We start from the raw sequence: 13,589 nt of genomic DNA, 5'->3' as shown, positions 1-13,589 counted from the left end.
ATTTCTTGGTTAGCACTGAAGAGCCGTATCTGTTAGCAGGTCTGAAGGCTTCAGACAGCAGAGGGACCCTGGTCTTGCTCCCTTCGCTGGGACTTCACTAGCCGTTATGCCTTCGTTAGCTTTATGCACGAGGAGTTAGAGCGATTCACCCATCCCCAAGGGCACCTCATGTATCTGTAACTTGTCGTAGATCTGACTGAGATCTTTCAGTTGTATCTGAGAGGGATTTAGGGGAGCTGAAGACTGACCCTGAACCCATGACCTATGTGCACATGGTCTACACATCTGCAGTAGCCACCTGAGGCCATATTAAGGGCTCCTCCTTCTAGGGCAATGATGACCCGTGATTATGGGTCAGAATACAGAGTGTGACTCTAGGATTGAGCCCATCAGTGAATTAATCTAAGCCAGCCATGGTGACCCACACTTGGAAATCCCAACACTCTGGGAGGCTGAGGGTGGGGGTGGAGTGAGCCAAACCTGGGCAACTTAGTGAGACCCTGTTTTGAGATTAAAAAATCAAAAGGATGGAGATGTAGCTCAGTGCAGAGGCTCTGATCCCCCAATATCTGCTGGGCAGCAGAGTGGGGAAAGGTTGATCCTCCATATATGCAGGCTACACATCTGGGGGCCTCATACCCACAGATTTAACTGATCACAGCTTGAAAATATATATACAAAGAATTGCAGAGTACTGGGCCAGGGACTTAGCTCAGTGGTTCCACCACCTGCCGTGCAAGCACAAGGTCCCGAGTTCAAGTTCAATTACTGGTACCAAAAAAAAAAAAAAAAAAAAAATTGTGTAGTACTGAATATACAAACATTCTTCGATACAGAAGAGTAACTATTTGCATAGCAGTTGCATTGTATTGAGCATTATATGTAACCTAGGGATGATTTAAAGTGTCCATTTCAGGCAAAGGGTAGAGAAGGTGAAAGCAACTACTCATATCCTGTGATTTAGTGGGAAGCTGTATAGGCTGAGCATCCCTTATCCAAATATGTGGAACTAAATTTGTGTCAGATTTCAGGGATTAGGGGACTTTGGATTATCTGCATACCAGCTGAGCAGCCCTTCTCTGAAAATCCAGTCTTCAGTGTTACAAAACTTTTTGTGTACCGCCTCCTAACTAGCTTTGGATTTCACATTTGGATTTCAAATTAGGCATGCCAAACCCACATAATCCCTAGTTGACGAAGCAAGACAAGGGCCTAAAATTGGATAACTCAGTACCATAAAGAAAACCCAAAAATCTATAAAGGTACGACTGGCTCCTACATTGAAAATTTCTCTAAATGCTTAGGAAATGTGAGACATTCCTTGGATGTTGTGTCCCAGGTTACTCTGCTGGGGGAAACCTAGGGGACTGGATCCTATCTCAGTGATGCTTCACGTTTGGCAGGTGGTGTGTTTAGCTTTGACCAAAGCCTTGTCTTTCACGGCCTTACTCAGAACTGCTGTGTGATTTTCTACAGCATCATGAGGTAAGAGACTGGTATGTGTGCCCAGTAGCTATGCAGCCACAGGGGTTTGTGGTACTGTTATTGCTTGGTGGGGAGCCTGCACTCTGGATGCATCAATATGGGGGGTTGCTCATGAAGAAATGAATACTGAAATTTCAGGTTTCGTGGTGTTGCTCTAATTTTGAACTGTGTAAGTAAAAAGGAAGCATGGCCCCAAAGACACACGCACGTACATTCTAGAAGACCCAGCCAGGGGTAGGAAAGGGGCCGCCCATGCATGAGAGATCCTGTGCCACGAAGGCTTCAAATGAGTTTGAGCTCAGTCCACAGGGGCCACCCTTAAACTGCTGAAAAAGAAACCAGTGAAAGATGCCTTTGTAAACAGTGAAGTGCACCTGCCAGGGAGGGCCTTGCAGAGCATGGTGTGAGGGACTAGTTAGAATGCTGAAATAACAGAGGATTCTGAAATTTGCTCCCCCAATCTAAAAGCTGTGCTGGCTTCCCATTTGCATTAGCCTTTACACAAATTCATACCCCGCATGCATGTGCGCACACACACACACACACACACACACACACACACACACACACTCCCACTCCCAAGAGGTCTTACGTAGGTCATCACCCTTCCATTTTCACATTTCCAAATGAGGCTTGAACCCGCTGGCCCCCGTTCTCACACTGAATGATTCCCACCCGGAAGTGGGACTCCTCCCATTCAGCTGCATGGATGTTGACCTGTGCCAGCCTCGCCCAGCATGCCTTCCCCTCAAACCCACCTCTTTATGCTTCTCAGCCCTCAAGCTCAGACCTCAACTGTGAGCCCTTGGGTCTAGGGAATGAGAGACCACTGGACTTGTGTTTTCTTTTAAATCTTTATTTGCCACTTGCGTCCTTTTATTCCACCAATGTGAACCGTGGAGGCCAGCTGGAGGCCGCCTATGGTGCATTTGCGAGGGGATCCCAAGCCCAAGCATCACACAGGTGACAAGGGCATCTGTCAGGAGCCTGGGACAGCAGACACCGCCCTGCCAGAGGACACAGGAAGGCCATCTCCCACAGCAGTCTGGCCTTTAAAACACTAACAGTTGCCTTGTCCTCTTTTTTTTTCTTTTTTTGCTTTAATAATAAAAAGGAAAATGAAAACCTCCTATAATTTATAAGCTATTTTTTGCTATCTACATTATATATAAAATATAGACTCTGTTTATAACACACATCTTTTTCCCTTGATAAATAATTCTTTAAAATAATATCTAGTATACATGCCTTGACTTTTTGTTTTTTTATACATATACATAAACATATATACTCTTGTTTGTAAAACACAATAAATATATACTCGACAAAGTCAACCAAACTGATGCAATTTGGGTTAAAAAAAAAAAAAACCACATACACACAAAACAAAAGCACCAGGCAACAAACAGAAAGCCATAATTACAAGAAACTTTTCCCTCTCCTGGACAAGGCACAGGGCAGCATAGAGAAATGGGTCAGGTCACAGCTTCTGTTTCTTAACATGGGATTCCACTCGGCAAAACCAGTAAGCTGCTGTGTTTACAAAGGGAAGCCATGGGGCTCTAGCAAATTAGCCCTGTGGCTGCAGAGGACAGCAGAGCACAATGGGGAAGGGGAGAGGTAGGGACATGGCGACTCCAGAGCTGATGTGTACTCTGTGCCCAGCTGGGCTCTGACACTGTGTGCAGCCTCAAGCCACTGCACTCGGTAGGTTCCACTGCTGCTGTGAACCCAAGGACTGCACAGATTTGAGGGTGTTCAGTAGTGAAACACTTGGAGCATGAAGGAGACAGCCAGCCAATTTGGTGGAGCCTCTCCAGCAAACAGGTACCGTAGTATGGAGGAAAAAATGGCCAGCAGGCTACGACTGTCCCTTCTTGTGGTTACAAGATACAGCACTGGTTTCATGGCCAGTCTATCAGGCACACTGAACCCATCACTTTTAATGTAGCACAGGAGAGAAGTCTGGGGCCACCTGGACAGTCTTCTGCTTCTACACGAAGGGTGGGTCAGACCAGTGCTGCCTGAAGCCATTGAGGGCTCTGGAGCCATCCTGCAGACATGCCCAACTTTTCCTTCCTATTCCTGCTCCTTCTCCTCAAAATGGAACTGAAATACAAGGTTCTCATAGCTGATTTTGTTTTCCAACAAGCTCCCCAGGGTTATGACTTCTGTCCTGTGAACTCCAGGATTTTGATGGCCAAGCAAAATAAGCAGTGGGTAGAGAATCCAAAGCTGGACACAGCCTGCATGTGTATCCAGCATCAGGGAATGGGCATGACATACACACAGCCCAAAGGTGAAAAGCTGAATGTATGGCCCCACCATTGCCAAGAAAAATACAAGGTAGAGACAATGGTACACATTTAGTCACAATGGAAAATTTTCAATAAGTACATTCAAGACATAAACAGCTCAAGAAATACAGTCTGATGCAGGTCTATGCCTAATTCCAACTTCTACCAACCAGCAGGGGAACTCAGACCAATCGCTTCTCTCCGAGTCTCCTGTCCCCATCCATCTGAAAGCTTCAGAGGTGCCATGTGCAGCAGGATGAATGTTAGGACCAGGTCGAGAAGCCGTTTCCTATCACTGCAGAAGTGGGGTGATCTCGGACATCACCTACTCTTTCTGGGATATAAAATGAAAGCACGGACTCTGAAGTCCCTTCACATGCAACTGGATTTTCTTCTCCCCAGGATAAAATTAGCAGACAATTTCCTACTATGCTCACTAGCCAATTTATAAACACAGGTCAAATTCGATAGTCCGAAAGGGTTCATACCCACAGCTAAACTCCAAGTCACAGCAAATGAGCCTTCAAAGCCCCACTCGCTGAGAAAAGTTTTCCTGTGTTAGTTACACCCAGGCCCTTCAAAATCCATGGCCACCTATACTACCAGACTTCTACTAGACTTCAACGTTTTGAAAATCCCCAATATAATGAAGTTTGCTTGGTTACCTACAATCAAAAATGGATGTAGGAAAATCCATTTAAAAAGGTGACATTTTCACTTTGGAAGGGGAAAAAAAGAACCAACTACTTGTATTCACAGCTTTAGGAACTAACCTCGCAGAAGCTCAGATGTGGTTGTCCTGTGCAGTAGCAGGGAGGTATGGGCGGGGCCTCTGTCCACTCTTACCACGTGGCCCCCCAGGGCTGCACAGGGAGTGCTCTTCTTGCCTGACAAGAACAGCCAAAGCCCAAATTGGTTTGAAAGAGAAAAGGTGTTGGGTTTTGTGAGCCTACTTCTGCTCACTGGCTGTGTGACTTTGGCAGGTTACTTTCTCCCATGTCAAAAGAGAACGGCAGTCCCCAATACGCTAGGTCATCTTGAATGGGTCTCATGAGTTAATGTCCTTGAATACTGCACACACACAAGCTAAGTCTTGGAGTTGGTCAGTCTTGGCCAAAATTTCCCCTGCAGAGTCCAGATAACCCAACATGGAGGCTTCTGCGACCAGGTATGCTAAGGTGCCTGGAGGGATCCACAGTGCTATTTTCCCAGGGAGGGGAGAAGTCAAAGAAACTGACAGTGGTCACAGACTCCAAACTTTCCACATAAACCCGAGACTTTCCAAACACTTATTGAGACCCAGAAAGAACCCTGACCAACATCCTGAGAATGTGACATCTCAGAGTTGTGTAGAAGCAATGATCAGAATCTACATAATAAGGGGAACAAGGTGGGCCAGGGGGACACTAGAATATGTTTCAAGGGTCTGGAGGAGGCAGCATGTTAAAGAAAGCAAAAGAGGCTGGATTACTGCTGGGACTTGATTCAAGGTCAAAGCTGGATGATACCAAAACTCCCAATGGTTCTGGGTTTGAAACAGTCCTGCAGAACATTGGGGAATGCTTACAATTCAGCTTCAGGCTGCTGCTCCTAGTTAAGGCTTTGCACATGGTAAGACGAGAGCAGAAGGAACACTAAAGAAATCTGTTAACCATAAGCTGTCATTGGTTTTTAAAAAATGAACCACCTAGGTCTTAATTCTTCCTCTTGATCCTACATCTACCTACTACATTTCAGTAGCTAAAATTGAGTACACTCACTAAAATTTTTTCATGCTTCCTTTAAGGTATAATTCTATATCTCCCAGCCTCAAAAGAGAATTTTTGCTTTAATCACTGAATATGTATCAGAGCCCAGAGGCCTTTGGGATCTCTCAAGTATGAGTTAAGAACAGAAACAAAGTTGAACCCCCAAGAACATCTATCCATGACCTAAAAAAATGAGCCCTACAGAGTCATCTACTTTCCCTTCATCCAGGGAACTGATCACTGCAAAACTGGAAATGCTCACCATAAAGCGTCAACCAACCAGGGGCCAGGATGAGCGGCGGGGATTGCCAACTACTGCAGTAAGGTCAGGGAAAGCTGAGTGAACAATCCTTAGTCCTTCGTCCTGGAAAGTGAGTGACCTCCCTTGGTGCCTGGACACTTCCGCAGTGTGCCTGTGAGTTTCCAATAACTTTATTGACCCCACAGAGGAGGATACAACTGGCTGGACTGTTTGCCTTTAGGTGCTGCCTGCTCCGGTTGGGGTAGACCCCAGATCCTTTGAATTCCCTTCTAGTTCTACTTCTGGTTATCTGCAAAGAAGCGCAAACTGCCGTTGCACACCAAAGGCTTCTCTATGACTTCAGTGAGCCTGTGAACAAAAGTCGTGTAGACTTACAAGGCTGAGCTCCCACATCCAGCCTCAACAAATGTCTCATGGGGAGTGAAAGGGTAGAAGGATAACAGCCCAGTTTCCAAATGTACTTGATTTAGTCTTGCATTCAAGACCAGATCTGAATTTTTAAAACTATCCGTGCCCCTTGGTGATAGGAAGTATTCCTCTGAGTGTGTGTGCATGCAATGCCTACATGTGACTGGGTGTCCCTTCTGGTCTGTGCCCACTTGTTCATGAAAGCTCTGTAAAGGGAAAAAGGAGAAAGCAACAGGAGAGTGAGTAGAAGAAATACTTCTTCCCCTCTGAGATCCCTACACCTCCACTTTTGAAATGATGAAAACTATGTTCTTTGCTGTCCTTTTCTTAATACCTAGTCAGAAGTTTTCAGGTGTCCACAGCCTGAGAGTCAGGGCCACAGCAAAGGAAAACCACCTCTCTTCTTTAAGGGAAGGGAATTCTGGGCAGAAGTGAAGGCTTCTCTTCCACCTCAGCAAAGCTGGGTACGAGATGAGCGGTGACACCCAACGCAACTCTGGGGCTAGGCTTCTGCCCCTGCACACTGGGTCACTGAGGAGCGCAGCTGTCCGCAGTCCTGGAGGGCAGCGCACTGATGTTTGTAGTCAGAGCCCCTTGCAGTGTGGCGTTCCTGGTGCCACCTGGAGAGCCAGGGAGCAAGGAATGCTGCCTCCTCTCACCCCACCCTTCCCAGGAAGCCCCTTGTGGATGTCCCACTGGGGAGGAGCTCAGAGCGGCATCGTATTCTCTGCCTCGGTGTTGCTGGGGTGTTCTCACCCTTCAGCCTGCAAGAACCTGTGCTCTGCTAGCTATTCTTACTCTTGACCTCCCTTACTGTAGCAGGTGAACCAAAGGCCAAAGAACCACTGTCCTGCTTCCCGACTGAGGAGACTGCACGTTGCTCCCACCACCTTGTCCACCGGACGCCTTACATAGAATCAAAAGTGGCTCCCTGGAAGTTCACTTTCTCCCTGGACCTAGAGACATGTTAGAGACCTGACCGCGCCCTCTGCCGCCTGCCTTTGGATGAGGTAGGGAGGGAAGCAGCCCCTCCTTGCTTCTCACAGTGCGGGGAGCCAGGGCTGCTCAACCTCCTCTCCTGGCTGCCGACACCCAGTAGGGGCCACAGCAGGGCCCGCAGGCCTTCCCGAATAGTCCCCGGGTAATGCTTCGTCCACCAACACTGTGGGGGGTCCCTCGCCAGGCCAGGGTCCCCCTTGTTAGATGCCCTTTATTCTCTGCCCGTTCTGCATTCCTGTCGGGTCGGCGCTAACAGTAGAGCGACATCCTGCTGCGGCGCATGGCCTCGCTGATCAGGTAGGCGGGGCTCAGGTCGGGCTCCTCGGTCATGACGGCGATGTTCTGCCACTCGCCGGTCTGGCTGGACCTCTTGATGGTGTCCACCACGCAGAGCGCGTACAGGCAGTCGTCGAAGGTGGCAGCCATGGTGAGCGGCCTCCCGTCCCACGTGCGCCGGTCGTCCTGGTCCTGGAAGGCCTGGCGCACGGCCTGCATCATCATCATGGTGCCGCGCAGGTAGGGCGCGGGGATGTCGCTGAAGGCCTTGGCGGGCAGCAGCGAGTTGTTCACAGGCGTGGCGTCCTGCAGCAGCAGCTCCTGCTCGACCGCACTGTTGCGCTGCCCGTACAAGTCGGTGCCCACGGCCAGCAGGCGCCCGGCCGCGCCCACCACGGTCACGTCCTGCTTGAACTCACCGGGCACGTTGAAGTTCAGGGTCACGGTGCAGCACACGCCGCCCTCCAGCATCATCTGGAAGGTGCAGAAGTCGTCGCTGGTGATCTGGCGGATGCCCTTGATGTGGTCCGTCTGCTTGACGAAGGTCTTGAGCAGCCCGTGCACCTTGACGGCCTTCTGGCCAGTGAGGAAGGTGAGCAGGTCGATGATGTAGGTGCCCACCGAGTGCAGCCCACCGCCGCCCATCAGGTCGTCGCAGCTCCAGTTGTACTTCTTGCCCAGCAGGCTGCCGCCGTGCACCTGCACCTCGCACACCAGCAGCTCCCCCACGTAGCCCTCCTCGATCAGCTGCTTCATGCGCACGAAGGCCGGCAGGAAGCGCAGCACGTTGCCCATAATGCTCATGAGCTTGGGGTAGTAGTGGGCCGCCGACATCATGCGGAAGGCGTCCAGCGGCGTGGCCGTGCGGTCGCAGATGACGTTCTTGCCTATGCCTGCGGGAGCAAGGACAGCGGGTCAGTGCGCGGCGCGGGCGCTAGGGGGCGCTGTGGCCCGGAGCTCGAGCCCCGCCCTTAGGTTAGTCATTAACGTTGACGCTTTTACTCACATTTATTGCTATTTACTATCACTTAGGAAAGTGCTATTTACTATCACGTCATGAAACTTTCCTAAAACTTTTTTCCTATGTAAAATACATCATACCTAGTACAGTACTATTCTAAAGTTGAATTATAATAGTAAATCATTGGTATTGACTTAAATAGGAATAAGGTTTACTTTAATATACTTACATAGCCTAAATTATATTTACTCTATATTTTAAAATATTTGGGCCGGAGATTTAGCTCAGTGGTTTCCCTGCCCGCCTCGCAAGCACAAGGACTCGAGTTTGATCCCCGGTACCAAAAAAACGATTTTTTTTTTTTACTGATATAAATGCTTTAATAGTTTCATAAATCCATAACATTTTATAAGCAATTGTCTTGATTATAAAGCGATTTATACATAAGATGGCTTTATGAAAGTACACAATATCTTTTGTATATAAGATATACAATATCTTTTGTATATAACATACATTTTAAGTGAACATTTTATTTTAAATATCCTAAATATTTTTAGGATAGGGGGAGCAGTATCTAGATAGAACCAGGATCTCTGAGCTTAATTCCTAGTGCAGGGAGTCTGATTAAATGTGAGGAAAAATTTCTTAATGATCCCCTTTGAAGGTCTAAGATTTTGGCACCGTCCCCTCCCCCAGGGCTGTACTTGGAGCCTTTTCTTGTTTTTTGTTGTTGTTGTTGTTTGTTTGTTTAACATTCTAGATTAAGGCTAACATTAGTTACAGGTGTTTGCTTAATATTTTCCTCTTCCCATAAACAGCAGGTTCATTATGTGGAGAGTAGGCTGTGCCTGGCTCCTCCACATTCTCGTCCACCTCAGGGTGGAGTTTGTTGCTTTTGGACAGTGGTCTTGGGCCAAATAAGCATCAGTCCTGTGTGATGCCCATAATGGGTATAAATTACAGAGGCTGCAAGATGCCTCTCTGAGCCCTGCAGGAGACTAAGTGGTTCTGGTCTGCGGCAACAAAGGATCAAAGGAAAGGAGAGTGACAGGACCTGTGAAAGGGATTTGTTCTGTAGAAGCCAAGTCAGGAAAGAGCAAAACAGCTCTGCTGGACCTGCAGAAACAGCTAACTGCAATTCAAAAAACAAAAGCTACGTGTATGTTAGGAGGCCAGGTAAAATATACGCGGGGTAGAGCGACTCGGGGGTACTGAGTTGAGGCTTATGTGGGTCCCTGTGGCCCAGTCCTAACACCCCAAGAGGAGCCCTGGGCACTCCACTCACAGATGAGACCCCATGAGACAGGCCTCTGTGGAAGTCCTGCAGTGGTAGCCTGGTGTGTGAATCATTTCCCCCTTGCAGGAGAGAGAAAGCCAAAGAGTTGAAGTGCTCAGGGCAAATTGGAGTAAATAAATACAAACAATAGCCCTGGATTTCCAGGTACACATCTAGTTCTGGCCCAAATGGGAGCCCAGAGCTCCAGAATGGCCATAGCTCCTTGCCTTTTTCCACATGGCCAGAGCAGGGCCGTCCCTCTTCATGACCAGATCTGTGCAGTCAGAAGCCCTTTCAATTCCTAGCAACCAGATGAGGATGGGACTCTCACAGAGGGACAAGGCAATGTTGGCTTGCGTCACCAATCGTGCCACGCACTTGGGAAACGGCATATTGTGACGATCTGATCTTGGAGGCATTGGGTTCACGTTGCCATGAGCAGATTTATATGTAAATGGATTGGTGGGTCCCTGCAGGGACAGGTAGGTGACAGATACTGCCAAGACCTGTCTCACACCTACTGGGTAAAAGATCTGGCTTCTGCTGTACCCTGCCTCGAGGTCCCCAAATTCAGGACACTGACTGCTGTCTCCTTAGTGTACTCTATTGGTCAGGTGGATGTCACTTTTTTTAAGTTTGTTTTTCTATTATAAAAACGAAGTCGAGAAAAATAATTCACATTCCTTACCGCCCCCCCTCCCATAATCATGGAATGGGAAATTCTTGGCAGCTCTGTATATTCTGATGAAAGCTCTGGACCACCACACAAAAAAACTATTCCATCCTGAAATTCACTCTTGGATCCTCCCGGGCCCAGGCATCTCTTTCTTTAGAACCTTTGGGTACTGTGATTCCATCCCATCCAGTCAGTTCCTCAAGGACAAACCCTGGGACTTGAGTTTCCCCAGTGTCCACAGCACTGAGCTCTATGTCTTGCACACATTGGCACCCAGCCCCACCTCTGTCTGCAGTCTTCTGTGACATCCGTGCCTCACAGGTGACCCCGGGTAGGAACTAAACATACCATAGCCTCAAAACTCAGAAGAAATTTCTAGGGAGCTACTGCAAAGAGATAATCTAAAATGCAAGCACAGCTTTATGCCCAAAGATGCATCTCACTGCACACATTACTGAAACAAAACGCGAGGCACAGTGCAAACGCCCAACATTACAACAGAATATTGTGCAGCTATGGATGACGAGGCCTGTAAGGACCGTCCTGTAGCAAACCAGATGATCATGATGTAATCTTTAAGAAAAGGCTTCTATTCATTGGCAGACTAGGATCTCAGCTCTAAAAAGACAAAGCAAAATGCCAGAATGGACTACACCTCAACATGTTTAGTGTGGTTAGCTAATTACCAGGAAGACTGCTTTTTCTTTTTGGTGCTGGGGACTGACATGCACTCCCGGCCCCATCCATGCTAAGTAGTGTTCTACCACTGCACTACAGCTGCGGCCCCAAGATTTTTCATTTTTCCATAGTTTCTAATGTTATGATCTAGAAAAATTGTTCTTTAGTTAAATGAGACAGGATCACTGAAGGACAGCACTCAGTTGACAACGGGACCTTCCCGTGTCAGAGGTTCCCACTCACAGACCTGTCCCTAGTCCCTGTGATCTGAGATGGCACAAGCACCCTGACCTGGAACTCTGGAAGAGTCAGAGGCTCGGGTAATGTGGTCTTCCTGTTCCCATAGCTCAGAACCTCTTTATGAGGTAAAAAAATTACCGTCCTGGCCTCGCCTTGCATATTGCGGGGAGAGTCTGTTTTCTCACTGCTGGGAAGCAGCATTACTACAAGGATAGAGTCACCCCCAGAGCACCCCAGACACACACTTTCGGTTTACATTGTCTTACAGTAACATGAGGCTTGGCATCCTAAGGCAAAAGATCAGAAGCTAGGGGACATGGAGCAAATCTTCCAGAAGGTCACGCTGTGGAGAATGAAGCACAGGCACTCAGAACATGCGGATCCTATTTCACTCCAAAGCCACAGCCAGGGAAACAGAAAGCAGGGGAAAGTGCCGGAGAGTTGAGCCAAGCCCCAAGCATTGCCAAGCAGTGGACAGGTTTCATCAGAGCATGGGGGGCTCCCTAGACAGGCTTCCTAGGTACCCAGGGGCTGGGAGGTGGGGGACCTCTGAGGGACCGTGAGCCTGCCTCACCGTGGCTGTGCTCAGAAGTGGGCCTCCTGGAAAGTATCAGATGTGTCTAGTGTGGCCAAGGACACATCAGGACATCTTCCTGACCCTTTTCTGCGCTCCCTTGCAGAAGGACAGAGCTTCGGGGGCCTTTGGGCTCAAACCACGTTTATTTTTCAACAGAAGCAGCCCTCAGGAGCATTTCTGGGGACAGCACTGTGTCACAGAGAAAAGGAACCTGCCCAGCTCCATCCAGGGCAAGGCCGGGAGCAGCACGAGACGGTGAGTGGAGGCGCCATGGGGAGGCGGGGTGCCTGCTGGTCCCAGCCCATGCTAGCGCTCTCAGCCCTGAGCGCCACAGCCTCCCTCCCTGCCTGCCAGCCGCACTTTCCCAGCCCTCATCTAATAGTGGTGGGGATCTCAGAGGCCACTGCTACTTTCATTTCCTCCCCATCATTCCTCTTGTGCTGACAGCCTCTTACCTCCTGGAAGCCCACATCCATGCTGTTCCTGCAGGCAGCGGCCAGAGGCCCCGCAAGGCCCTTGGAGAGGGCTTCCTCCTTTCCCTCCCACTTTCTCTGCATTAGCTTTGTTTAGACCCTGCCCTTCACCCTTCCTAGGTAGCAGCAGGACCAACCAATGAATTTAAAAAAAAATGATTAGAGGATGCAGATCTAAGAGAGGAGTAAATAAATAATGACTGCATGAAGTGTAGCGGGGGGTTGCTGTCCAACTGATTTGGGCATGGAAGAAACCTGGAGAGGTGACATTTCAGCTGGGTTCTGACACATGAATAGGAGTCTAGCCATTCATCAGTCAGATGTTCAGGTTGTCATTCAGGCCGTGTGCCACTGAGAAAACAGTAAAGAGCACTTGATCTGGGACTCAGAAATCACTAAAACTAGACAGTTCACAAAAATTGTATGCGGATCCTGATAGGCAGTTTTTAGAGAGAGGCTATGGTCCCAAAAAGACTAAGAAGAACTGCAGTTTAGAGTGAAGGGGGAAAAAAACCAAGTCAAAGACAAAGCTGTCATTTTAGCAGAACTAAGTGCTGTACAAGAACAGACAGGGTAACCTGTAATTTCGCCCTCTACTCCAGCTCTTGTGTCTTTTACTTACCCTTCTGTTAATTTGGTTTCTGTACCACTCCAGCATATGTACATGTACACACACAGTTTTCACCTAGTGCAAGAAAAGTGGTGACCATAGGAGTCATCGAGTCCCCTCAGCCCTGGCCTTGCTCCTGTCACCTGGGAGGGGTCCCATTGGACAGGTTCACTCCCCGGGAGAGTTCTGGGCAAACACAACTTCCCAGCTCAAAGGCCGAGTCCCTCGTGCCCATAGCACTGAAGACACAACGTCACGTAGCCGCCACGCCTGGCGAGCACGGACGGGGCCGGGCGGCGTGTTTGGCACACATGTGCTCCCCGTCTGTACAGCCCTGTGAGGCAGCGGCTAATCCCACGTGAGGCAGAGCCTGAGAGGAAGCGGCCTGCCTGGCTCCACGCTCAGGGAACAGAACACCTGGGATCTCAACGCTGTGTGCTTGGCTTCTGCGCTCACTGCTTTCCGGCCGCTCCATCCTCACTGTCTGGGCCCGCTCTGCTCTGTGACCTTGCTCCAAGTCCCATTCTCCCAGCTACACTTGCTTGTGCACACAGGCGTGGTGTCTGCTACACATAGCACCCGAGGTGGCTGGGGACAGAGCCAGAAACCAGGGCAGCAGT

The 13,589-nt window shown here is 49.0% G+C and overlaps 1 protein-coding gene across 4 annotated transcripts in view; it reads right to left on the bottom strand.

Moving 5' to 3' along the window:
- Positions 1 to 877: 877 nt before the first annotated feature.
- Positions 878 to 13,589, bottom strand: part of Gfod1 (glucose-fructose oxidoreductase domain containing 1) — a 100,161-nt gene continuing 87,449 nt past the window's right edge. For all 4 annotated transcript variants that reach the window (XM_010622888.2, XM_033761912.1, XM_033761911.1 and 1 more), the window contains exon 2: positions 878 to 8,368. In XM_010622888.2, coding sequence (XP_010621190.1) covers positions 7,449 to 8,368 — 920 coding nt within the window. In that variant the 3' untranslated portion in view covers positions 878 to 7,448. The remainder of the gene's footprint in view (positions 8,369 to 13,589) is intronic.

Source organism: Fukomys damarensis, unplaced genomic scaffold, assembly GCF_012274545.1.
Source record: "Fukomys damarensis isolate Sample0158 unplaced genomic scaffold, DMR_v1.0_HiC HiC_scaffold_10, whole genome shotgun sequence".
Lineage (NCBI taxonomy): Eukaryota > Metazoa > Chordata > Mammalia > Rodentia > Bathyergidae > Fukomys > Fukomys damarensis.
Note: the sequence above shows the minus strand (reverse complement) of the source record. Positions and strands in the feature narration are given on the sequence as shown.